At 56.2% G+C, this 26,653-nt stretch overlaps 1 protein-coding gene across 1 annotated transcript; it reads right to left on the minus strand.

The window, feature by feature from the left end:
- Positions 1–2,156: 2,156 nt before the first annotated feature.
- Positions 2,157–25,438, minus strand: RNF212 (ring finger protein 212). Its single transcript, XM_066385188.1, has 15 exons — positions 25,330–25,438; positions 23,798–23,859; positions 17,897–17,971; positions 15,466–15,522; positions 14,245–14,303; positions 12,572–12,624; positions 12,431–12,491; positions 10,904–10,949; positions 10,076–10,139; positions 7,803–7,875; positions 6,539–6,736; positions 4,561–4,715; positions 4,203–4,360; positions 3,225–3,340; positions 2,157–2,289 (listed from the first exon to the last, which is right to left on the minus strand). The coding sequence occupies exons 1-15, from the start codon at positions 25,436–25,438 to the stop codon at positions 2,157–2,159; spliced, it is 1,419 nt and encodes a 472-aa protein (XP_066241285.1).
- Positions 25,439–26,653: the final 1,215 nt, after the last annotated feature.

The raw sequence follows: 26,653 nt of genomic DNA on the forward strand, positions 1-26,653 counted from the left end.
CTGTCCTTCAGTTCTGGGGGGGGGGGGCGTGTCTTCCTTTGGGTCGTGTTGAATTTTCCCATGAAGGGTGAGCTTGTGGAGAATTCTAGAAGCCACAATGACTCCCACCTATCCTTCCTCCCGAGGGTAGGGGACCGCCCAAGGGGCCGGACGGTGACCCCAGCCCTGGGTTGTGCACCAGGACAGCACTTCTGAGGTTCTTACAGGGGGGCAGGCCCCCGCCGGGGCGATGCTCCGTGGACCTCAGAGCCTGTCTGCGCTGCCTGCCGACAACCGCAGGCCAGACTCCAAGCTGGACCCTGCAGAGAAAATAAACCCAAACCCAAGGACACTCTGCTCAGCGCTCCGCCGGCTCCCAAATTATTCACCAGGGGTCTTGGCTCAGGAAAGACCTGAAGCAAACCGTTCTTCCTGCCAAATTTAGGTCTAAGGTTTAAAAACGCAGAAACCAGAAGCAGTGAAAGCGAGATGAAGTGAAGGGGCCGGAATGTGCCGGAAGGTCTGAAAGGGGGCAGACGGCATCTCTGCCTGCCTCGGGGGAGACGCCAGGCTGGGGTCACCCACAGTCTCTGTGGACTCAGGAGAGTCCTCTCCCTGGGGGTCCTGCTCATGCCCACCAGGCTCTCACCAACCCCCCTCCCCAGCCTGGGACCCCAAGTCAGAACCGAGACAAGCGTCCGGGGGCCTGGTGAGGGAGTTCGTCTGGAGGGTCCTGAAGGTGCTGAATTCGGCCAGGGAAGGTGCCAGCTGGGTGCTTGCACAGAAGCGTCACGCAGGCCCAGTCATATGAGTGTGCATGGCTGTCCTGAGGGGCTAGGAGAGCCTGCCACATCCCACGCCACATCTGGACACAGGGCAGTGGGGAGGCTCTCCTGGGAGGACAGGCTGAAGGGAGGGGGCTCCACCCTCAGCATGCAGGCAGGGACTCGGCGTGGCTTTGGGCCTCAGTTTCCCCGACCAGAGCCACCCTCAGCCCTCACCAACGCGAACACCGTCAGTCTGATGTTTGGACTCTTCCGCAGGCATTGGCATCATGATGACTCATGTCACTGTCACCCTCCTGAGTCAGCTAACCCTCTGCAGGGGCTCGAGTCACCCAGTGATGCAGCCGGGTTTGGCAAGTATGGGTTGAGGCCACATCACCGTGTTTCTACAACGGGAGAAAAAAACAGTTCCTGCAAATGGATTTTTGAGGTCTCCAAAGGTCTTAACACGCTCATGGAATTCCCCCCCTCCGCCTCCCCCACCATGTGCTCCTGTGTCTGAGGTATTCTCTTCCACAGGGAAACACCCCTCCGAGAGGCTGGGCTCTATGGTCTTCCCATTGGGCATGTGAGACCCCACTCACCGCCCACACTCATCCTCTGAGGACGCAGCCAGGCCCCACAACAATGGTGACAGGCCACTGGCCACAAGGAGATGTCAGAGGAAGCCAGGATGAGAACCACACACTTGAAACATAGACCGACGTCCATGGTCCTCGTTCAGGAGAGAATGTGGGCAAGCATGCGGGTGAATGTGTGTGCATACATGTGCAAGCCCATGGTGTGCGTGTGCACGTTCAGTCCCCGTGGTAAAGCAAACGGGCCGGCTGTCCACTGTGAGGCACGCAGGGCTCTCCGCCTCCACTTGCTCTGTGACTTTCCTGGAAGTGGAGGTTCCTTCTAACGGGACGTGAAGACAAGGGGCCGACAGGTGGACACTGAGCAGATCCTTGGTGTCTGGTAATGGGCTGGGGGTGGGGGGGCACTGCTCCTGTGTGCCGGTCACATGCCCCTCACGGGACGAATGCGGTTTCTGTGCGCAGAGCACCTGTGCTGTGGTGGCTGTCTTGCGTTTGGGGCACCGTCTTGTACAGATGGTGGCAGGGACCTCGAGTACAGGAACCAGGCTGTGGATGTCTGCTGAGCTCCCGTGGGAGGAATGGGAGCTTTCAGGCTGCAGGGCCCAATCTGCTGGGCACCGTCCCTTACCCGCCAGACTTCTGGATTGGGGTCTGAGAGGGGCGTGCGCCCCCTACCCATCACCAGAGCGCTGGCTGCACGGCCCTTAAGCAGGACACGGAATTGGTGTGCAGAGACTCAGAATTACCAACTAAGAATTTTAGGAATTTCCTCCGAGTCTGAAAGAACCCTCATTCAAAGCCTCCCTTCGCATCACAGCCGAGGGTGTGAAAGGACCTTTGTGCTCTCCAGGCGGCTGTGTGCGTGGGCTGTGTGCCTCTGGAGGGGGTCCCAGACGGTCAGGGGACCAAGGGCAGGGGGCCGCAGGAGCACCAGGCGTCCTGAGCTGGCAGGTCAGCAGCGGGGGCTGCAGAGCCCAGACCTACCTGCTGTGTGTGCCTCTGACCTGACCTCCCAGTCCCACTCCCCCAGCCCTGTCCGGTGTCAGCCCTGAAACTCTGTCATCCAGGAATCATCCAGAACCCACAAATCTTCTTGCCTTCCAGGCGAGCCCCCTCCCGGCGCTGTCTGCCTGGGATCTGCCCCCGTGGCTCTGCCCCCTGGGATCTGCTTCCGTGGCTCCCTTCCCTGAAGGAATCATCACCCCCTCCCCCAGCCCCTGGTCCCCTGGGTCAGGGCTGGCTTTAGGGTGCTCTTGGTGGCTGTGCCTCCCTGGTGTCCTTCCTGAGCCCTGTCCATTGTAGGTACTGGGGGCGTGTGTGCGGCGATAGGCTCACTGAGGACAGTGGGGTGTTAGGTATGACTTTGCTCACTCCCCACTCAGCCCACAGGAGCCGCGGGACAAACTCAGAACGGAGCTGGCAACTAGAGAACCTGCCTGTGGTCCTGTTCTTATTAAAACCCAGAGTGACCTGACACCAAAGCAGGGTCTGAGACCCGGTCTGGAAGGGGCTGAGCTGCCCGAGGAGATGGCGCCGGCCTGGGCGGGGTCCTGGGCGGGGCCACGGGGAGAGGGAGGACCTGGGGGGGGGCGGGAGGGGCCCCGTGAGCCGGATCATCTCCAGGCTCCTGTGGCGCCAGCGCCGGTGGAAGGCCTCCCACTCGCTCAGTCTCAGGCTTGAATGAACGGGTCTCACCTTGTAATTAGAACAAGACGAGAAACAAAATAAGAACTAGGACAGAAGATACACCGTGAAGGGTTCCATGGCAGCCGGAGAGGGCAGTGTGTTTGTTACACGGGTTAGGTGTGGGACACACCCGTGGGCGCCTCTGACGGACCTTGGGTATAACAGACCAGGACTGAGCCGCCGCCTCACCCACCTTCCGCACTTGGGGGTCTGCTGCACAGACCAGGGCACAGCTCGGGACTGACTGGTCGTGGGGCTCCGTGGGGACCTCTCAACGGCCGAGTGCTGCCCCTGCGGCTGCGAGTCGACCTGCTCCGATCCACAGAGAGTATTCAGACGCCCCGCGGGGGACGCCCACACCCGTTGTAAACGGCAGGGACACAGACGCGTCCCGGTCTGTGTTGACATCTCCATTCGCGGGGGCGGCACCGTGAAGTCAGGCGTGTCCCGGGCTCAGCGCCCTGGTTCCCTGCCGCCGTCTGCTTCCACTGCCGAGTCCACCCGCCCGCGGCCCGGTCCAGCGCCCTCTGGCGCCCCGCAGTGGAACCACGCGGAGGTCCTGCAGGACCCGGTGTGAGACCTGCCTGTGACCCACAAGGATGGGACCCGGGTGTGCTGCGGCTGTCACCAGCTGCGCTTAAAGCTCCACTCTGCCGCTTTCCAAACATCAACAGCAGCGCGAATCACAGCGAACACGCAGAAGGAACAAAGTGCTGCCCATTTGAAGGAGAACGCCACTGTTTTCTGCAGAGTGTGGTGCTACCACGGCACCCAGAGGATGTCACTCCTCCAGGACGTTACCACGGCACCCAGAGGATGTCACTCCTCCAGGACGTTCCCTATAGGGCTGTGTGCGACTGTGACATCTGCTGGCTATACACACTTGCCTTCATCTCAAGGATTTTTTTCCTCAAAACTCAGTCGCTTAGCAAAGAGGAACCACAATGAAAATGCTTACGCTCTGGACGTTTCTGGGAGATTTAACATAAGGCATGCGGGGAACTTGGAGGCAGACGGTTGTCTGCACCAAGTCCCACTCTGCTGGCAACTTCATGTGGCGGTGACACGACCGGGGCCTCCTGTGTCCCTGGGTGAGGGACCTCACCTATGCTGGCAGGTGAGGGGGTGGGCCGACCCTGGAGCTGAACTCTGACCCCCTCGCCTGACTCACCACTGCACAGAGGCTGCAAGAAAACTCACAGGTCCCAGAGGGTGGCCTCTGGAGGTCAGTGTAGCAGCTGGACTGCAGCTGGGTCCAGACGCCTGCCACAGTTCTCATGTGAGACAGGGGGACAGGAAGGTTGCAGATGAGGAACTGAGCTCCTGAGACTACCAGGGAGAGGCTGCCATGGACATCCAGGTCTGGCTCTCTCTCTGGTCCTCACACTCCCGTGTGGCCCTGGCACATGGCCGCCTCTAGGCCACTTGCCACGGAGCAGGACAAGGGTGGGACAGCGGGCATGGAGCCCAGCTGCTGGAGCAGCCACATGCCTGTGGACCCCCGTGCCGGCAAGAAGGCCCTCACCCACCTCCCAGCACAAGACAGCGGGCAGCTGTAGCCCGGCCTCCCTCTGTGGCCCACACCAGCGGGTCTGCCTGCAGCCCGTGCTCCTGGGAGTTCCCCGCCCGGGCCCCGAGCTGCTGTTCCTGGGCTGACTTTGGGCTCTCACACCGGAGATGGGTCCTGCACAGACACCTGGTGTTGTCACCACGTGTACAGCAGGGCCCACGCTGGGGTTTGGATATTTTATTTAATTTTGCTTTTCCAGTGAAAATTAATGAAAAGGAGAAGCAGAAGAGCAGAAGTTGCCAATCAGCAGAGCTGGAAGGGCAGTGGCTACACGTGCTGCCCGGTCTCGGTTCCACACCCACCTGGCTCGCACTGGCCCAATGCAGCTCGGTTGTGAAAAAATGACATAAAGAAAGAACATAAACATGTGGCATCAACGTTCGTGCCTAAAAAGCAGGTGAGGTGATGGAAGAAACAGTGAGGTTTTAAAATGATGGACTGAGGCTCGGCCCCCGACCAGACACCGAGCCTCCACCTGTAGGAAGTGCAGCAGTTGGAGGGGAGAGAGGCGGCTTCCTGGCAGCTGTCAGAGACGCCCCCAGGGAGGAGCAGAGTGGTCCCCACCTCGTCCCTTCGTGGCCCCTCATCTCCCAGTGAGCATGGGTCTGCCCAACGGAAGGCTGGCTGTGGCACTTCGCAAGGAGCGCGTGTGTACGCACACAGCACACACCGCTGGGCATTTACAACATTTCAACATTTCTGGGGCTGGAATCAACTTAGAACACATGCACCCACTGAGAAGTTTCTGAACAATGGACTTCACACGCATCTGTCCACTGACCATCGGGGTAGCTGTCCACGTGCCGTGAACAGGGTCTCCTGCAGCCCGAGGGGCTCATCCGGGCTGTGTATCGCAAGCATCAAGTGCAGCCTGCTCTCAGCTTCCTTCCTGCCTGTGACTGCCCGACCCAGGTGATGTAACACCCCCTCCTTTTGACATGTTTCAGTAACTGTGTCATAATGGGTTATAATTAACCCCACAGCCTCTTTTTTAACCCGGTGTGGTTCTGGCCAGTGGGGGGAGAGGGGGTGCAATGCCCTCCCAGCCGTGAGTGAGCATGTCACCTGCCCAGCAGGGGAGAACACGGGACAAAATCCACCTCTGGAGACAGTCCTTGGAACACAGTGTCACACGTGAGTCACAAGCAGTGCACAACAGAACTGGCAGAGACGACAGGTCAGCAGGGCACAGGAGCTGACCTGAGCCACTGGCCACGCCTGCGTGTGGGTCTGTGGGCAGGACTCTGTCACAGGCTCAGGGACTGCAGATCTCCCCCCCCAAGAGCTGGGGTCACAACACCTCTGGACAGATGATGCTCACTGAACTCCAACATCCACAGGGTCAGGAGAGTCTCAGGAATCAGGGTTTCAAGCATGTCACAGGCACGCCACCCCAGATAATCAGAAAACCACTTTATTCAACTGCACTGCTGAATCAGAGCATTGAGAAGAGGCACACAACCCGTCTGCTGCCTCCGGTGGCCCGCGAGGGGGCTGGCTGCAGAGCGCAGGGCGGACACAGCAGCAATGGGTCACCTCTCGAGTGTGACTCCCCTGAGGCTGGCAGACTCTGCGGAAACATAGTCACAAGCAGAGTGACACCCGTGTGAACACCACTGAGTCTGGAGGCTCTAAAGGAAAGCTCAGAAACACAACTCTCAAAAACATTCCAAATCCTGTCATGCGCCACACACACGTCGCCGTGTGCTCACACACGCACTTTCCAGGGAAGCCGCGGGCACTTGCCTAACTGCTGCCTCTGCACACACACGGCACCGTGTGCTCACACACGCACTTTCCAGGGAAGCCGCGGGCACTTGCCTAACTGCTGCCTCTGCACACACACGGCACCATGTGCTCACACACGCACTTTCCAGGGAAGCCGCGGGCACTTGCCTAACTGCTGCCTCTGCACACACACGGCACCATGTGCTCACACACGCACTTTCCAGGGAAGCCGCGGGCACTTGCCTAACTGCTGCCTCTGCAGCAGCCCCGAGATGCTGATGGGCGGCCTGGGTGCGGGAGCCAGGGAGCTGGCGAGGTTGGGCAGGCCCCCTCCTCCTGCTCTGCCTGCTGCCTGGGGGCCCAGGCTCTGGGATGACCCCCAGCAGGGGATCTGCAGAGGTGAGAGCCTAGGAGTAAATCCAACCAACAAAATCACCAGCACTTCAAATGACCGGCAACATAATTCAAACAGAGGTTATTTTTTAGTTTTAAAGACCATGTGTTGATTTAAAAGCATGTCCCCACGCTGTGCTCGGGCTGACGGTTCCCGGGGGGCAGGGCACATGCAGCGCCCGCCAGCAGTCTCTCACGGGGCCTTCTCTGAGGACCATGCGCAGGGCTTGCCATCACCAGGGCCCAGAGCCTGCTCTCCGCAGGTCCTCCCACTGTCCTGTCCTCTGTGCTGATGCCAACAAAAGTCAGGAGCTACAATCAGTGGGCACCGACCAGGATGGCCGGGTCTCCCAGGCGTGGGGGAGGGGTGAGGAAGGCCATCAGTCTTGTCACGGAGCAGGCTGTGGTCAGGCAGTGGTGGGGTTGGCCTTGTGCATCGAGGGTCAGTGTCGTGGGTGTGGCACGGGGTGATGCCGGAGGCCACCAGCTGGATGGTGCCAGGTGGCCAAGTGTGGACATGGCCTTCGGCATCGGAAGCCAGTAAGGGGCTTAGGTGCGGTGAGAGGGGCACGGAGGCCTGCCCTTTGGCTCTCAAAGAGCCTGGTACAGACGTCCAGTTGTGCTTGTGTGGGTAGCAGAGAAATGGGCCCATGTCTAAGACGATGGGCACAGGCCAGTGGATTCTAGTCTGTTCAGGGGTTGGCAAATGGCACCCCACAGGCCAAGCCATCCCCCCTGCTTTTGTAAGTAGCTTTAGGGGGACACAGACCTTCCCATTGGCTCCCTGGCCGCCTGCAACTCTGCACAGAACGGCTTGTGGACCCTGCTCTGTCCCTGCGATGAACTGCTGCAGCCACGACAAGGAGTTTCTACTAACAGGGCAATGGCCACAGTTACAGTTTAGCTTCAAAAAAGCAAAACATAAAGCAGACTACACGATACAATCTCAGAACACGTGAAGACAGGTTGAAAAGCAACACACTGAGACGCTAAGAGCATTACTGCTCGTGAGCTGATGAGCAGGGGTTTGCTTCTCACTTCCCACTTCAGACGTCTGTGGGGAGCTGCCCGGGACCCTACCTGAGAGCCTGTGGCAGGCCGGCTTGACGCGGCGTCAGGCTGAGCTGCTGAGAGCCCTGGCGGGACACGCTGCCTGGGGGCGGGACAAAAGTGTAAATGCGTTGCTGCTTACCTGCTTAGGGAAGAGGAGAGGACGCACACCTGTGGCGACTGCCAGGCTCTGCTGTCCCCACCCATGTCCCCACTGTGCAGGTCCCTGCACACCCTGTGCTCTGCCATCCACAAGGCAGGAGCACACAGTCTCACACCCAGTTCTTACCCACTGTGCACTGAGCGCATGCAACCCCCCAGCAAGCAAGCAGCCTGATGTCAACACCGGGACAGGGCTGCTCAGTCCGACGGGGTTTCAGGCTGACACTCAAGCTCTGGCCGTGGCCTCTTCCTCCACTGCCCGTGGTTGGCTAGGGAGGGACCTCCCGGTGTACAGAGGGCGTTCAATACATGCCTGGAGACCCTCACGCTTCCCTACACTCTGAGTCCAGACGCTCTCAGCTCTGAGGAGAAGGTGGGGGCAGTGGGGCCCACAGAGGAGCTAAGGTGTCACCTCTACCCAAACCCTCGGCATTTCTGGGTTTATAAGAAACTTCTTTTGTATGCAAACAGTCTGTTCTATGCTTTAGTGCAAGGGTCCCCAAACTTTTTACACAGAGGGCCAGTTCACTGTCCCTCAGACTGTTGGAGGGCCACCACATACAGTGCTCCTCTCACTGACCACCAATGAAAGAGGTGCCCCTTCTGAAAGTGCGGTGGGGGGCCAGATAAATGGCCTCAGGGGGCCGCATGGGCCATAGTTTGGGGATGCCTGCTTTAGTGACACCAGACGGCAAATTTGAAAAGACTGCTTTTTTTAAATACCTGAATTCCTTTAAATCCACATATTGGGGAGTTTTAACAGAAGAAAGGCAGAGTAAGAAGAGAAGACAACAGCTAGGTTTGGCTCCCTGGATCAGAGAGGGAGAGTGCCTTTCCTGAGGCTGCACAGTGCTAAGTAGCCCTGGGCTGTGTGGACCGTGGGAGGACACTTGCTGCTGGTGACCCACAGACTATGCAGAACAGCTGAGAACCAGCGATGCAAACCGTCTCAGCGGGTTGCGACAATCTGGTTTTAATTTTTTTGTATTTTCTCAGAGTTTGACAACTTGGGGCCTTGCTAGCCCTGGACAAACTGCCCCTTGCAGGGCAGGCTACGTCACATGTCTCAGTGGTTTGCCTGTGAGGACCAGCCTGCCTGAAGCCGGTTCTCTGGGCCACCCACCCCTTCTGTCTGGTGTCACTCTCTGCCCTAATTCTCGAGGCTGCGCTGACCCCTGGGGACAGCCCCTGCACCCGACACTGCTAGCTAGCACCATGTAAACCAGCCAGGGCCAAACCTGGCCAGCAGGTTCCCACCGTCTCACCTTTCCTTCCTGTGAGAGCCTGCCCCGGCCTCACCGGTGCCCCTCCTCTGGCCCCGTGTGACCGAGGCTTGTCTCCAGGACTTTGTGAACATAGCCTTCTCTCCTTGTGCGGCCTGTCTCCTGGCCGGCTGGCCTCCCAGCCTGACTGAGCAGACCCTGGGTCGCCTGGCGCTCAGGCAGACTCTCACGTGCTCAGGGGTCCAGGGTCCAGGAAGCAGCGTCTCATTCGTGCTCCACAGGGATTTGTGGGGTGACTGTGGTCAACGGAGATGAGGAACCCGAGGCCTCGAAAGGTCAACAACTGTGGGGCCACAAGGGCAGTGCTCGGAGGGCCCGCTTGCCTGGGCTCTGTCGGTTGGGGACTCCATGGGTTTGGACTGGGCCATGAGCATGCAGGGTCTGCTCCAGAGCAGTAAGTCCATGCTGCTGGTGGGGAGGCAGAAAGCCATCCAAGAACCTCTCGAGACTCGGGGCATGACGGAGGGGTCACCCTCAGTGCCCCAGCCCCATAGAAACGGTGGCTCAAGTACTGCCCCTGCCCCATGGGACACTGAGCCCTGGCTGTGATTTCCGCTCAGGAAAACAATGCCACTTGATGCATTTTAGAAAGATTTTCCTCTGAGACATTCGATCAGAAACATCTGACATCTAAGGTCATTTCATTATCTGGAGCGCGGGAACCTGTCGCCCGTGACACCAGGTGCACAGGCTCCGAGGAGCGGATGCGACCGCCGCCGTGTCACCTGCGCAGAGGCAGGGTGCTCAGAGCCGCTGTGAGCGAGGACAGTGAGTGCTGAGTTTAGGATGACCCTTGGGCACATCCTGATGGACGTGATAGACATTCCTTTAGGGGTCATGTTATAGGGACCGACTTACCCATGCGTCCGCCCTGAGGTGGACTAATCAGGGAGATTCTGGGCGGGCCAGCCACTAGCTCAGGCTAAGAATGGAAAAAGAAAACGGGGTAACGTTGCAAAGTGCCGCTCAGGAGAGTGAGAGCCTCCTGAGCACTGAGAACATAGCCCCTCGTCAGCCTGACACGCCTGTCTGTCTGCCCCAGGTCTGCCTGGGACACAGCCCATGAGATGGGTGTCCCCCTGCGCCCCACTGGGCTCCCTGGCACCCACAGCAGTGAGTGGATGAGGGACTCACTAGGCGCTTCTGAGAAAAAACAAACTTCTTGGCTGACGTCAGAATTTTAAAAATCCTGAGTAAATCCTCACTTTTGGTGCAAAACTGTCACCTGGAAATCCAGGTATTGATGACCAGGCATGGTGCTGCCAGTTGCAGGGGCCCAGTGGCCAGGCCCCGCCCCAGCTGGGCACATGCCAGCGTTGCCAGGCAGCCCCCACCCCCGGGACGGGAGCAGCGAGCGACAGAGGCAGCTCCGCCGCTGGACACCTCTGCTGAGTGTGCGTGGGACCTCGGCGGGGTGTGGACACACGAGAGCCGCCCGATGTGAAGCCAGGTGCCCTTTCTGGCCGCCACCCCTTCATTTCCACAGCCCACTCTGGCCTCACTCCTATGGGCCTGCAGATGTCCGGCCACGGGCTCAGCCACATGTCCCCACGCCAGTGTGGCCAGCACAGCCCTGCCTCCTGTGGCAGCCACAGCCAGGAATGAACGGCCATGTCTGTTGGTGCTGAGAAGCATGAGGCACGGACCATCCGGGAAACACGCAACACGGGGGAACAGACGACTCACCCTTCTCATGGGGGAGGGCGTGAGGTCAACATCCATGGGCTCCACTCTGCAAACAGACAGCAGGACACACTCACTGGGCCTGAGACTGAACTGACACATAGGCATGAAGTGCCCGGGACACTCGTCTACCTCTTCCCCGCACTCATGGGCTGCCAGGCTCAAGACCTGGACCCTGTCACTGCCATCTTCCTCTTAAACTCTTCACTGGCTGCCCACTGTCTGTAAGACCAAACACACCCCACCCAGAACTCGGAGACCCTGGCTGAGCCCGGGAAGAAGGGCCACGCCCGGGCGCCGGCCCTGGCGCCCTTCTTGCACAGTAGTCCTCCTCTGGGTGCCGTCTGGGGCTTCTCCAAGTCCTGTGTGACTGCCTGGAGTGGCAACAACTCACTCGCTTTCATTAGCACTTGCTGCCTGGCCCACCCACTGTGCACAGTTAGTGCTCAATAAACATTAGCTTCTTCATTTATTGGCTCAAAGGCTGATAAGGAAACATCACTTGGGCTTCCTACAGGGTGGAAGGGCATAAAGGAAGGAGATGAAGGGAGAGAGGAAGAGAGGCAGGGAGGGGAGGAGACATGAAGAGAGGGAGGAAGGGAGTAGAGGGAATCAATTATTTAATCACTTCCTGGCTGCCAGCAAGACACAGGGACCGGGACCAGGATAGCACACCAGGATGCCATCAGGACTTTCTGTGCTGGGTGTGGACCCAAGCCCCAGTATTTCAAGAAAAAACAGGTGAAGGAGGAATACTCTTTAGGGACCAGCAGCCAGGGAGGGAATGGTCTTAAGTGGGGCCTCTAGCATGGTCCCCATGTTTCTCTGTCCCATGCAGACTTGTTTCTAAGCCGCCCTGGCCATCTGGGTCACAGAAGAGAGTCCAGCCTGAGTCACATGACCAATCTCAAAGCAGCCACTAGGCCATGGGGACAGAGCTATGACTGGCCAGCCTGCACCACACCCCAACTGATGAGCAAGAATTTGCGCGGGGGGGGGGGGGGGGAGGCACAAGCTCAGGTGGGCCTGAGCGAGGTATCGCTGAGCATCAAAATCTGGGGATTTGGCCTGACCAGGCGGTGGCGCAGTGGATAGAGTGTTGGACTGGGATGCGGAAGACCCAGGTTCGAGACTCCGGGGTTGCCAGCTTGAGCGTGGGCTCATCTGGCTTGAGCAAAAAAGAAAAGCTCACTAGCATGGACCCAAGGTCACTGGCTCGAGCAAGGGGTTACTCAGTCTGCTGAAGGCCCATGGTCAAGGCACATATGAGAAAGCAATCAATGAACAACTAAGGTGTCGCAACGAAAAACTGATGATTGATGCTTCTCATCTCTCTCCGTTCCTGTCTGTCTGTCCCTATCTATCCCTCTATCTGACTCTCTCTCTGTCCCTGTAAAAAAAAAAAAAAGAATCTGGGGGGTGAAGGGATGGCAGGAGAGAAGCAGGGTGTCAAAGAAGGACTGGTGCCACCTGTGAATGCTGCCCAGGGACCGCCACCAACTCCCAGGCCAGCTCTGCGGACACACGCACCTTTCAGAGGCGGGGGAGCTGAGGGGCAGGCGCAGCCTTCTGCTGGGCGTGGCTGAGGGAGCTGTGATGAAGCAGCACAGTGTGAGAGAGGCCCACGCCCCACCCTCAGGCCCGTCCCCTCATGGGCGTGGCCTCACTTACTTGAAACCGGACTTCTCATCAGGCCCAGAGTTGTGTGCTGGGATGACCTCATGCTAAATAGAGGGAAACAGGTACTAAATAACCCATAAAAACTTACTTCCAACTAGAACGGCAGGACTGAGCCAAACGCCCTGCCCAGCCCCGTGCTCCTCGGTCCCTCACTGGCCGCACGGCCCCGCCCACACTCACTGTCTGGCCTGCGGACGAGCACCTGTCACAGGGAAGACCTGCAAGGGGCTGACTGGCCACAGTGGCAGTGCTGGGGCTCAGCTCCTCTGGAGGGCACTTGCTCCTGCTTCCAAATGGCCATAAAGCTGGACACATGGGAGGGTGTCTCCCCAAAGACAGCGTGGGCACAGAGAACCAGCAGCACAGACACTGGCACTGCAGGGACCAGGCTCAGGCGGACACGGGCAAGGGAGCCCGGCCGGCAGAGTGCAGAGGGGACCCCCACGCAGGACAACACAGCCACACCGGGCGTGCACAGGACACATCCGTGGGAGGACTCTGCCATGACTGCCACCGGGCCAGAAATGCTCCACCTCGAGGGACAGCCCTGGTGATCAGACAGGCGTGGACTCCCAGGGGTCAGGTGCAGGAAGTGAACTGCCCGTGCAGCACAGAAGCAAGGGAGCACACGGTAGAAGTGGCCGGAATGTTCTAGAAGTGCTAAGCAGAGCAGTGACATAAAGTTCGATGGAGTGGTAGCAGAGTGGGCATCCAGGCTGTGGCCTGAAGGACACCCACGGGCACCAGGGTGGCCAGCCTGTGGCCTCACGGTGGAGACAAAGTAGCTGGGGACTCAAAGAAAGCAACAACTGAAAAGGCAGTGGCTGTAACTTCCAGGAGTATGAGACAGGACTGCACAGAGAGAAATGACACGCCAAGGGGGGCGAGTAGAAGGGAGTGCCCGTGCACTACAGTCTCTATCTCCATGAGACGCACAGCAGGCGGGATGGTCTGGCTCAGGCAGGGAGGTCTCTGCGTGCTATTGTTCCCTTTAGAAACATTAAAGCCATTTTCGGCTTGGGGACAACCCTGGGTTGTACCTTCAGAAAGCACCTGCGATGACAACAGCTGGTAGACAGTGTCACCAGCAGGCCCAGCTCCTTCTACAGCCTGCCCCACAATGCATGGGGTGGGGGGCAGTGCCTACACGCACTGTGTGGGTCACCCACACATGCAACCAGCTGGACAGCAGCCCTGTGGGCCACTGACTCTGTGACCTTTAAATAAACATGCAGCCGCCCACATCGCAATTTCAGAATATTCAGCATGTTAAAAAAAACTCAACAGGAAACTGCCGTGTCCAACAGCATTGCACAGGGTTGCACCACCTTAACTGACCAGGCACAGACTGAAAGACCAGTGGCCTGCATCCACCACCCGTGACTGCTACGCTGCTGGGGAAGAGGCACACTCGCTCTCCAGGCGTTGGGTGCTGACTCTGATCCCAGTCCCCCTGCATCTGGGGGGGTCACAGGGACCCCAAGGAACCACTCACGCTCTTCACTTTTCCTTTTTCGTCTCTGTTGCTTCCCCTGGACTCCCCACCGCACTTCTGCTCTGACAGAAGCCGCTGGAAAACAGAAGTGCTTCCTTCTACCCTCGGTTAGGACGGAGATCTTAGAGGTGGTGAGCAGACACCTCACTAGGCTCTGAGGAAGACCCACCTTTGCAGCTGTTCCACCCGCAGCGCGGACTTCCTGAGGGACTCTTCCAGCCTGGTGATCTAAACACAACACAGTGACTTCCAGTCACCAGACTGACTGTGCCCAGTGACAGCACAGAGAAGACACGTGAATCCTCTAAACTCGTAATACCCGTGTCAGAGCGCTGAGTCACATGGCAGCTGCCTCGGCTCCATGGGAGGGCCCAGGGGGCAGACGGGGCTGTGGTCAGGCATGGCAGGCTGGACAGCACTGCGAACACTGCCCACAGGGGCCGGGGCTGGGCAGTGACTCAGGTCCCCTGGCCAATCTCTGGTGCAGACCCACCTCAGGACTGGCTTGGGGCACCTTAGGAGGGAGACGGCAGGTGGCACCAAGAGGCCAGCCAGGCCTAAGGGGCAGTGACACCTCTCCACCTGCCACGTCCCACACAAGAGGTGGCAGGGCACAGGATGGACACCAGGCAGCTTCCATATGCAAGGAGGTGGCCGCAGAATCTGCAGGATCCGTGGCTTCAAGTCCTGGCCGCTTCTCCTACTTACTCCACAACCTTCAAGGTTTTTTTTATTTTTTATTTTAAACTACTTTTATTATAAATAAACATGCTCTGGTCAGGTGTTTAGTTGGTTAGAGTGTCATCCCAATGTGGCAAGATTGGAGTTCCAAACACAGTCAAGGCACATACAAGATACAACCAATGAAAGCATAAACAAGTGGAACAACAAATCTAACATCAATAAATACAAGTGAAAAAAAAAAGAAAAACATAAAAATAAAAACAAGCACAATGGTATGATTGAATAGAAAAGCATCTAAACAGCCCTAAAGGCCCTGCCTCACTCCCAGCCAGGTGAGGAGGAGGGCCCAGGGGGTGTGTCTTGTGGACTATGGTCCCAGGCCATGACAGCCCACTCCACCCTCTCCCACCGCCTCTCTCTGGTCACCTGTCCCTCCTGGAGGCCTTGCTCTGAGTCAGCTGGAGCTCCCAGGAGGGAGCTCTATTTCCCTGAAGCTTTATTTTCCTTCCTTTAGTTTACAAAGTGAGGAAGGAGGATGTCCGTCAGGCAGGGAAGCGGGCATTTTGACAGGAGCCAGGCAACGGGCTGAAGGTCTGCAGGACAGATGTCCCTACCAGCCCTCCTCCTTGAGACGGGGCGTCGGGTCACGAGTGTGACATGAAGTCACGAGGTCGCCACCTTGAGGTGGCAAGGCGATGGGATTTACCTTTTCTCTGTAGAAGGCCAGCAGTCTCTTCCTGTGTTTTTCTTGAAATTCTGAAATCTGAGAAGATAACACAAGTTGGCTGCTGACCGTGGCGTGGCACACGGCCACACTGTTTGTTCCCCCAGACACGCTCCGGCCTGCCCGCACGCCCCGATGGGGGGCACTGCCTGTGCCGTGTGGACTGCAGTCTCTGTGCGATGCCCTCACACAGGGGAGCACGTCCCACTGAGGGCACTGTCCCCTCCCACGTGGCAAGCCCCACGCGGGCCCTTTGGCAATAGCGACGAGATCACACTGGCCTCCTGACCCCACGGCACCAAGCAGGGACACCCTGACACTGCTCTGCAGGCCCTGACTGGGTGGGCGGGGTGCAGCTGGGGTAGAGACACCGAGGGATTCTGGGAGCCAGTGACCGAGTCTGGGTTGCCTGCTGCATCTGCCGTGCAGGTGAGCCCACCTTGCACGCGGTCTGGTCTGTGGTCCTGAGTGTGCCCCAACTGCGCTGACTCAGGGACGGAGCTGCTATTTCGCGTCAGGGACGTCTCCCCAGGAGGGAACGAGAAGGCCTCTCTGTGTAAAGGAGAGTGGCCGGCCACAGCAGGCCTCCAGTGCTTCCGTGGTCGTAGCCATCTCCAGAAGACGGGCCTGTGGTCAAAGCGACCAACAGCCCCTCACACTGGCCGGCCCGCTGGCTCCTGCACCCCCTGAGGGATTCGGAGGGTTGATGGACACAGGGCTGCATGCAGGGCAGGCCCCAGGCTCACCATGTGGCCTCCGCCCGGCTTTACGCTCTTAAAGTTACTGAGGAACCCAGTGAGCTTTGTTTACATGGGTTTTATCTGTCAGTGTTTACCCCACTAGAAATTAATACTGAGAAAAAATTTTAATATATTTTTATTTTTTTTACAGGGACAGAGAGAGCCAGAGAGAGGGATAGACAAGGACAGATAGACAGGAATGGAGAGATGAAAAGCATCAATCATTAGTTTTTTGTTGAGCATTGCGACACCTTAGTTGTTCATTGATTGCTTTCTCATATGTGCCTTGGCCGCGGGCCTTCAGCAGACCGAGTAACCCCTTGCTCGAGCCAGCGACCTTGGGTCCAAGCTGGTGAGCTTTTGCTCAAACCAGATGAGCCCGCGCTCAGGCTGGCGACCTCAGGGTCTTGAACCTGGGTCCTCTGCATCCCAGTCTGACACTCTATCCACTGCGCCACTGCCTGGTCAGGCTATATTTTTATTTTAAAATAACAACACACCCACCATGTTGACATAAATGAGCTGCAACCCCTCATCTCTTGAGACCTCTGGAAATCCCACCTGGCGCCTGTGACAGAGGAGGTGGTGTGACCTAAAGCACGGAGGGAGGTCACTCACCAGCTAGCCGCCTCCACGTCCTTCTTTTCCACCCCTGCATGGGGCACGTGGTCTGAGATGAGGACAGTCACCCTGTCACCCTGCCTTCTGAGGCTACACCAGGCTCTGCGGGCTGTGTGAAATGCCTCGTCCTTGGCAACAATGTTTCAGGCGTGGGGCTGCCTGGGGTTCTGGGTGTTGTGGGGAAAGACCTCCCAGTTCAGGAACACGTGTAGTTTCTGGGCCCTGGGGGACCTGGCCTGCGAGAGGGACCCACCGCGAATGTGGCAATGAAGTCGACCCACATCCCTGGCTGGCTCTTGCCTTATGCTGACTCTGTGTCCTGGGGCATCCGTGCGTACCCCTGGGGAGCCTGCAGGATGACGGGGGACAGCCATGACATTGTGGGCACTGAGCCAGAGAGCAGCCTCCCAGAGGAGGGGACTCGCTGACCACGGTCTTCAAGATGGCTGCTGAGAACGGCTGGGTGAACAGTGCTGACCTCGGCCTGCCGCTTAGCCTCACTGGGGAGGGACAGGTGGGAGGCATCACCAGCAGGGGCAGCACCATCAGCAGGAGGAGAAGGTAGGATGGGCGGGTGGAGGAAGGGTTCCTCTCCTGGGCAGCTCCCTAAACAGTCTGGTGGACCGCAGGCTGTCCAGGGATATACAGGAGGTCAGACACGTGGTAGAGCTAGGGAAGGCATGGATCCACAATCTCAGAGGCTGGGGTAGCGGAGTCTGCTGGCGTCAAACACTGCAGCCCAATGACCAAGGGCCCTGTCCAAACCCAACAGTCTAAAATCTGTACTCCGCTTGTGAGGGTCAGCCAGGCGTCCTGACCAAATGACACCTCATCTCAGCAGCAACAGGACAGGGACAGCAGAGAGGCACTGACAGTGTCCTTACAGTGAACACAGTGCAAGGGCAGAAGGTACCGCCTCCCCCACTCCAGAGCCCCTGGGGTCTGCTCTCCAGGGTGAGAGACCACTGACCCTGAATTAACCTAAAACTGGCTCCCAGAGCTGACGAGCACACGGCACGACTCCACGAAGAAAGCGCCACTTCCACACTCACCTGGGAGGTCTCTCTGGAGTACTTCTTGCACAGACTGTCTATGCCCAGGAAGAGTTCCTGGATACTTGCTTCCGTCTGGAAGAGAAAGAAAGTGATTGTCCCCACTTGCTGCCTCTGACACACGCTCACGGCCAAGAGGGCGAAAGCAGACTGAAGATCCAGAATGCACTGCAGGGTCCAGCGCTTCTCTGACCATCTCCAAAAGGTACTGGGGCATCTGCCTCCTGGCTGCCCGGGGCTGTGGGTGAGGGCAGTGCCACCGCCTCCAAGGATAGAAGGGCAGCATGCCCGGTGGCTGGCAGAGCCCTCTGGGCCACACGCCCTTATCTGTCAGGTGAGACCCAGGCCTGCTGGGAAGGGCTCTCACTGAAGGTTAAAGAAGTCCACAGTAAAAGCTAAGCTCAAAGGAAACCCTGCTCTGAGAGGTGCAGAATTCTCTCTAGACCTGAGAGAGACGCCACGTGGGGCGTACGGACAGCAGGTTCCTGGACCTGACCACTGCCAGTCACAGACAGCGTGGACTACTCTCCATGGACAGAGACCTTGAGTGGACAGAGATGGCAGTGACTTCACTGGATACCTTGACTGGACAAAGACCCCCCCCCCATTAGACAGAGACCTGATGGATTGGGTGTGTGGGGCAGAGGCCAAGAGCTGCCACTCTAATGACCAAGTCCCTGGATAGATTGTCGAATCTCCCTGAAGCTCAGCAGGGTACTACCCGGGAAGCCAAACTGTGAAAAACCAAGCAAACAGGGAGTGATGTTATCCAAGCCATAGACAGCATTCATTTTCAATAAAGAATTAAAGCCCAGTGAAAATATGCATCACAATGAAGGCAGAGAGAGGCCCTCTGGAGAACTGTCACCAACAGGCCCCACTCAAGGACAAGACAAAAGGAACTCCCCTGAGGTGAAAAGCGACCCTCCGAGGCGGTAAGGGAGCCTGGAAACAGGCGAAGGGCGGAAGGAAGGGGACTGTGGGAACCTGGGCTCCTTTGTCTGGAGCCGTGATATCTGTGTGGTTTTCATTTCCCTACAGAGAGAACAGGAGACACAGTAACGCTAGGAGTCAAGGTGGGAAGGAGATAATCAAGGTGGAATTCCAGCCTCTGAGGGGCAGCCCTGTCGGGAGAACCTGGGCCACATAGGGCTCTAACAGGCAGGAGCACCAGCTGTGATCTCTGGGGCACACACACCAGTGCTGCCGCGAGCTGCGTGCTGGCTATGTTCAGATCGTGAAGAATTCATTGACTTACGCACTTCTAATCTGTGCGCTTTTCTGTATTATATTTCAACAAAGGTGTGTAAAAGTGATCATCAAAATCTCCAACTATTTCTGCATTTTTATTTATTGATCTTAGTGAGAGAGGAAGGGAGAAAGAGAGATATAGGAACATCAAAGTATTTCGTATGTGCCCTGACCGGGGATCACACTGGCAACCTCTGCACTTCAGGGCAATGCTCCAACCAACCAAGCCATCTGGCCAGGGCCCCAGGTATTTCTGAATTAATCAATATACACATGGGTCGCAGAGTAATTGAGTAGAAATCTGAAGTTATTCTGAGGTGAAGATGATGAAAACAGCATAGGCAAGGATGAGCACAGAGGGAGCTACGGCCCTGTGGTGCACATGTCAGGAGGAAAAGCTTAGAAAGTCAATGCTAAGCACCCATCTTAAAGAACAAACTAAACCAAAGAAAAAGAAGACAAGATGATAAGGAGAACTCAGAAAACAGAGAACCAATTTAAGATAAACAGAGCCAAAAGTTAGTTCTTCAAAAATACTAACAAAAGTCAATAAACTCATGCCAAGACTGTTCAAGGAGAAAGAGAAGACAGAATAACCACTCTTCACGTGAAAACCAATCATCATTACGGATCTCAGCGACACTAAAAATACCGAGAACTGCAAACACGTGGAGATGAAGTATACAAGTCCTAGAAAAATACAACTTACTTAAGCTGACCGGAGAAAAATTAGGAACTCTGAATTTCTAAAAAAAGAAATTAAATCCCTAGTTAAAAACCTTCCTGTCAAAACCCTCCTAGGTTCAGATAGTGTCACTTGTGAATTCTACCACACATTTTACGAATAGCCCTAGTCTCCCAAATGAGAGAATGAGCAGAACCTCCTGTTTTGATGAGGCCCACCCAACCCGATTCACCCAAGCCTGGGAAGGACACAGAAGAGAGGGGACCAGAGCCAGGTCGCACATGGACACAGGTGCAAAACATGCAGCTCATCTCAACACACACGCTAGGTTGCCTTACACCAGGTCAGATCTGTTCCTGGGAGCCAGCGTGGATTTAGAATTCTAAAAATAAGCGCCATTCACCACCCTCACAAAATAAAGTGGGAAAATCAACTGATAATCCCAACAGTGACAGAAAAGCCATCGGATAAAATTCAACGCTGTTCACAATAAAAAGCCTTCGCAGAGAAACCTACAGCACACACAGCACTTCAGGAAAACGCTGCCATCCACCCTGAAATCAGGGGAGACAGAAGCCACCTGTTGTCGCCCCTGTCTCTACTTCGCACTGTACCAGAGTCCAGGCCGACTCAGGAGAGAGAAACGCATGAGGACAGCAGCAAACATTCAGAGACCGTGACTGTGTCCAGAGACTGGAAAAACCTGCAGCTAAGCCAATAGAGTTATCTGGTGAATTTAGCAAGGTCGCCAGACTTACATTCATAGACAAAAATCAATTGCGTTTCTCACATCAGCACGGGGAGGTGCAACCCCCCACAGAGAAACTGGAAGTCATCCCTGAGAGGCCAGGGCCTGTCCTAGTAAATGGAGGCATGAGCCGTGTTCACAGACGGGAAGAGCCAGTATTACAGGAGTGTCAGTTTTACCTACATTATTGACTAAGTGCAAACCCACTAAAAATCCCAACGGGATTTTGTGTGTGGGAACTGACAACTTGATTTCAAAACTCACTTGGAAGGCTGACATGGTCTAATTGGTGTGGCAGCTCCCCAACCTCAGGGACTTCACGGGGGGGGGGCATTTTTCTTGCCCGTGCTTGCTAGGGGGTCTTCCACAGGGACCAGCCTCCGGCCAGCAGCTCGGCTCTGCTGGGTTCCTCAGCATCCAGCTGCCAGAGGAGATGGGGAGGGTGAAGACTGTCTGGGAGGCTGTTTTGGAGGCGGGGCCCCGACTGACATTTCTCATGGGAAGCCTGTGGGGTGACTGAGTCTGGGTTATGTGCCCAGGAAGAAAGGGGGCAGGGCTGAAGACAGACCCCTAGCTAGGCTAGCCTGCCATTCTGGTCACTGGTGTCCACTTGTCTTTTCCCTACACAGAAAAGTCACCCCCACTGTGGAACACCCAAAATACCCCACTCACTGCATCAGCACCACTGCCCAGGAACTCAGTGGTCCTCTTCTTTAGGTCCTGATTGGGTCTACAACTTATGAACTCAGCCCATCCCCACCATGACCAAAGTCTAATGGGGAGGGGGAGGGGACTGGGTCAGAACAACTGAATCAACCTCTAGTAGCAAGAGGGAAGGTGGGAGGACACAGTAATCATGAGGGCCCTGCAGGCGGGGGTCCTGGGGCACCTACCCTGGGCTGCCTTGATAGCATGCTGGCTACTGCCATCCAAGGGACACCCCCCTGCCCTGTCTCTAGCCCCTGGTCCTGACTGCTGGGGGTTCTTTCTTATCTGTGGCTCCCCATGGCCCCAGGTGAAGTGGGCCTGAGGAAGTGTGCCCTGATCACTTAAGAACTTTTCAGGTGTTAACCTCTGACCACTAGGAGTCCAGAAGCCACTGGCTCCTCCATTGTGGGACTTTACCCCCTCACTGCAGCTATCCTTTCTGGAAATCTGGGGAGAACCAACCAGAGCACCTGTACCAGAGGCCTGTCCCCGGTCCCTCTGAGCTCCTGTCACCACTGCTCTGTTTCCTTGTCACCCACCACCTGACAGATAAGGTGGTGTGATACTTTGTAATGACACACAAATCAACAAACACATGTATGACATGGGGTGGCCACACTGTAGAGCCAAAGAAGTGGGTGCAGGCAGAGTAAGAGCCAGAGGGGTGCTTCCCATGCAGGACCCAGGGAAGCCTGTCACAAGACACTTGGTTTGAATAAAGAAGACCACTCAGAATAGAAGCTGCCAGGGGCACTGCATTTAGCAAGAATAAGTGTTGTTTTGTGAAACTCCGCTCACGTATGTGCACACACATGCAAATGCACACGCTGGCATCAAAACAAAGAAGCCATTGCCACAAAGAACTGGGGCAGGGATCAGGGCCTGTCTCCAGAGGAGCAGTGGCAGGTCAGAGTTGCTGGCCTGGGGACGAAGTGTCCACCAGAGGCAAGGCTACAGAGCTATGTGCAGGAGGGGCTTGAGTTTTACTCCTGGAAAGCTGGAGCTCATGACCCACATTTAAGCAGACCCCCTGGACGCAGGGTATCCTTGCTTTCCCTTCTAAAAATTTATGCTACAGAAACATTATTATTATTATTTTTTTTTTTTTTTGTATTTTTCTGAAGCTGGAAACGGGGAGAAACAGTCAGAGAGACTCCTGCATGCGCCCGACCGGGATCCACCCAGCACGCCCAACAGGGGCGATGCTTTGCCCACCAGGGGGCGATGCTCTGCCCACCAGGGAGCGATGCTCTGCCCCTCTGGGGTGTCACTCTGCCGCGACCAGAGCCACTCTAGCGCCTGGGGCAGAGGCCAAGGAGCCATCCCCAGCGCCCGGGCCATCTTTGCTCCAATGGAGCCTTGGCTGTGGGAGGGGAAGAGAGAGACAGAGAGGAAGGGGGGGTGGAGAAGCAGATGGGCGCCTCTCCTATGTGCCCTGGCCGGGAATCAAACCCGGGTCCCCCGCACGCCAGGCCGATGCTCTACCACTGAGCAAACCGGCCAGGGCCCGGAAACATTCTTTTAAGTATGCAGAGATACTGGTAAAAAAATGTCCACTGTAGGCTTGTTTGAAATAGTGAAAAATCTGAAAAACAAAACAAAAACCCAAAGGTTTATCAGTAGGAAATATTGAAAGGCTACGCAATCATCTGCAGTGCCCAGAATATGTCAACTGAAAAAACACCATTTTTGTAAGAAGACAAATCACAGTGGCACACACACAGCAGGTGCTCCTCTCCTGGCTGCTGTTTTTGCAAAATAGTTATCTGAGGAGTTCACATCCTCCACTATAATCTTCTGTATCATCTGCATAATGTGTAACTTTGCTTTATATTTGTAATCAGGAAAAAAAAATTCTTACAGATTGAAACATCAGATCAAATACACATCTTGAAGCCTCAGTATAAAAGAATAATTATTTGTAACTAAATTTAAATCAAACAAGTCAAAATGATGTGTTTTTTGTTTGTTTGTTTGTTTTTAGGGGAGGAGCAGGAAGCATCAACTCCCATATGTGCCTTGACCAGGTAATCCCAGGGTTTTGAACCGGTGACCTCAGCATTCCAGGTCGACGCTTTATCCACTGCGCCACCACAGGTCAGGCCAAAATGATGTATTTTATAGAGAGAACAAAAAGCATTGTTTTAGCCCTACTGCAACAGTAATCAATTTTAAACCTACTTTCCTCCAATCCTCTTAATTAGTAGGACCCCTATGAAAAACCAAACCCAAGAGCTTGTATTGTACTGAAGAAATCTATTCGACACATTTTTATTTCCAGAAACATGGCACAGAAAACTTACAAACAGGCCAATCTACAGTTGGTTGTATGAGATATTTGAAACCAGATCCTAATTATACTTTGATTACTCAGAAATCCTGTAAAGTCTTCTAGTTAACCTAACAAAATGAACAGAAATTTTAGACACCATAAATGACTAAAAATGGTATCTCAAATTTAAAGGGAAACACTGTGAGCAATATTCAGATACTACAGATTTCAACATACCTGTCTTGAAAGTAAAACTGTATGACAAGGAACTTTACAAATCAAGCATTCATCCTTTTTACCTATAGAAGAAAAGAAAATGTTATATTGTTGTGAGTAATGCTTTTCAACACATATAAATACAGACTTTATAATACTTCTTTAAAAAAACATACAGAATTATAGCGTTTATATTTTTTTCACCTTCAAACAGTGGATGACACTGTAGGCATGGATGTAGCTGAAGATTTATACAACTAACAATCCTTTTTTCCTGTTTTGTAAATATGCCCTCAGTGACTATAAAGATCAGTAATACTTAAACTTTTCAATCCCAGATATTTCTTACAATTTTATACAAACATCTTCATTTGAAAAGAACTCCTCCCACTCCACCCAACAGATAAAATAAGTTTTTTTCTGTGCCCTTGGCCTTACTTCTGCAACACCAAGGACAGCTCGTGCATCGACTCACTGCATACATATTTTATAAGTCTGTACTGAGCTCCTACTACCTGAATGGCAGTGCTAGCACCTAAGAATGAAAGCTTGTGTCCCAACTGCTAGCTGGGAGCTAACGCTCTGCCCGTGTTTCTCTTCTCTGTGCTCCAAATCCACTGACTCTAGCACAGGGGGCCCAAACTACGGCCTGCGGGCCACATGCGGCCCCCTGAGGCCATTTATCCGGCCCCACCGCACTTCTGAAAGGGGCACCTCTTTCATTGGTGGTCAGTGAGAGGAGCATAGTTCCCATTGAAATATTGGTCAGTTTGTTGATTTAAATTTACTTGTTCTTTATTTTAAATATTGTATTTGTTCCCGTTTTGTTTTTTTACTTTAAAATAAGATATATGCAGTGTGCATAGGAATTTGTCCATAGTTTTTTTTTATAGTCCGGCCCTCCAACGGTCTGAGAGACAGTGAACTGGCCCCCTGTGTAAAAAGTTTGGGGACCCCTGCTCTAGCACTTATTTAACCACGTTCTCCGCTGAAATTCCAGTTCCACCTGCGCGTGCCTGTGCTAACATCCCTCTGCACATGCTCGTCACGGGCGTCTTCAGGACCCTCGGGTTCAGCAGGCCTGTGGGCCGGGCCCCACTCCACTCCCCCACCAGTTTCGCTTCTTCACCCAGCAGCCCAAAGTCCAAGCCCACTCACTGCGCCCCAGCCCCGCATCCCTTGTCCCCCGGGGGCATCACATGTGGCACATACCCGGCTGGGCTGTTGCTGTCCCTTGTCCTGGTCCCATACAGCCAGACTCAGGACAGCCACTACCCAGCTGAGAAGTGGATCTCAACAGCGCCAGCTCTGCAGCCCTGCGGGGCGCCCCCCACTCTTCCTGCATGTCCCCTTCTTCTTCCACGGGGTTCACACGAACTGAGACGAGAGGGACTGGCCTCAGTGTCCCGGCCTGTCCCCATTCCAGAGCCCAGTTCCTCTGCCTTTCCTCTCAGTCCTGGGGATTGCCCGCCCTTCCCCCCTCCGCCCAGCTTCCCGGGACCCCCACAGACATCCGAAGTCCAGCTGCCTAGTGTCCCCGCTGCCCCGCCCACCTTTGCTCAGGCAGTGCTCGCAGTACACGTGGCCACAGCTAGTCAGGCTGAAGCGCGACGTCCGGCAAGGCGGCTGGAAGCAGCGATTACAGAACACCCAGCTGGCCATGCCTCGCGTCTGTCACAGTCCCCGCGACACCCACGCCACGCACCACGCCACGCCCACGCGAGGCGGTGACCAGGCCCCTGGCGTCGGCCCCAGGGCAGGACTCTGCGCCTGCGCCTCAGGAGGACAACTATGCGCCTGCGCACACTGTTGAGCACAGGCCCCGCGCCTGCGCACCAGAGAGTGGGCGCTCCCGCCAAAACGCTGGTTGGATGTTGTGGTGGGCAGACGCGCAGCGTGAGTCGCTCCCGCCCACAGGCTGCTTTGCATGCCGGTCGGAGGAGAGGAGCACGAGCGGAGGACCTGGCGGTCTTATTCCGTCACTGCGGGCCCAGTGAGTCTCCTGTGAGGCAGCAGGTCGCAGTCCAGGCCCTGGCGAAGGAGCCCCGTGTCAGCGTCCAGGACACCGGGAGGCGGCCACCGGGTCAGGTGAGGCCGCGACCGCAGGGACACGAGGCAGACCGGCCCGCCGGCCTCTGTTCGTCCGTCCGTCGTCACTGGTCACTGGGTGCCGGGAGAGGGCACTCGGGGCCTGGCTGACAGGCGGGGGGACACGGGGGGCCGGAGGGACCGGACTGGGCCAGGGGACCGGGGGACCAGGGAGCCGCCGCTATGCCCCTGGGGAGCAGGTCTCAGAGGAGGCTTCGGGGCACTGTCCTCCGAGCTGTGCCTCCCGGACGTCGGGGAGCGGGTCCGCGTGACTCTGTGACCGCGTGTGGCCCTGTGATTGGCGGTGGCGCTGAAATGTGGCAGTGGTCCCCCGAAATGTGGCGATGGCCCCAGAAATGTGGTAGTGACCCCCCGAAATGTGGCACTGGTCCCCAATATGTGGCAGTGGCCCTCGAATGTGGCTGGTTCAAGCTGAGGTGTATGTTCCGTGTAAAATACTCATGTTCCCGCCCTGGCCGGTTGGCTCAGCGGTAGAGCGTCGGCCTAGCGTGCGGAGGACCCGGGTTCGATTCCCGGCCAGGGCACACAGGAGAAGCGCCCATTTGCTTCTCCACCCCTCCGCCGCGCTTTCCTCTGTCTCTCTCTTCCCCTCCCGCAACCAAGGCTCCATTGGAGCAAAGATGGCCCGGGCGCTGGGGATGGCTCTGTGGCCTCTGCCTCAGGCGCTAGAGTGGCTCTGGTCGCAACATGGCGACGCCCAGGATGGGCAGAGCATCGCCCCCTGGTGGGCAGAGCGTTGCCCCTGGTGGGCGTGCTGGGTGGATCCCG

Source organism: Saccopteryx leptura, chromosome 5, assembly GCF_036850995.1.
Source record: "Saccopteryx leptura isolate mSacLep1 chromosome 5, mSacLep1_pri_phased_curated, whole genome shotgun sequence".
NCBI lineage: Eukaryota > Metazoa > Chordata > Mammalia > Chiroptera > Emballonuridae > Saccopteryx > Saccopteryx leptura.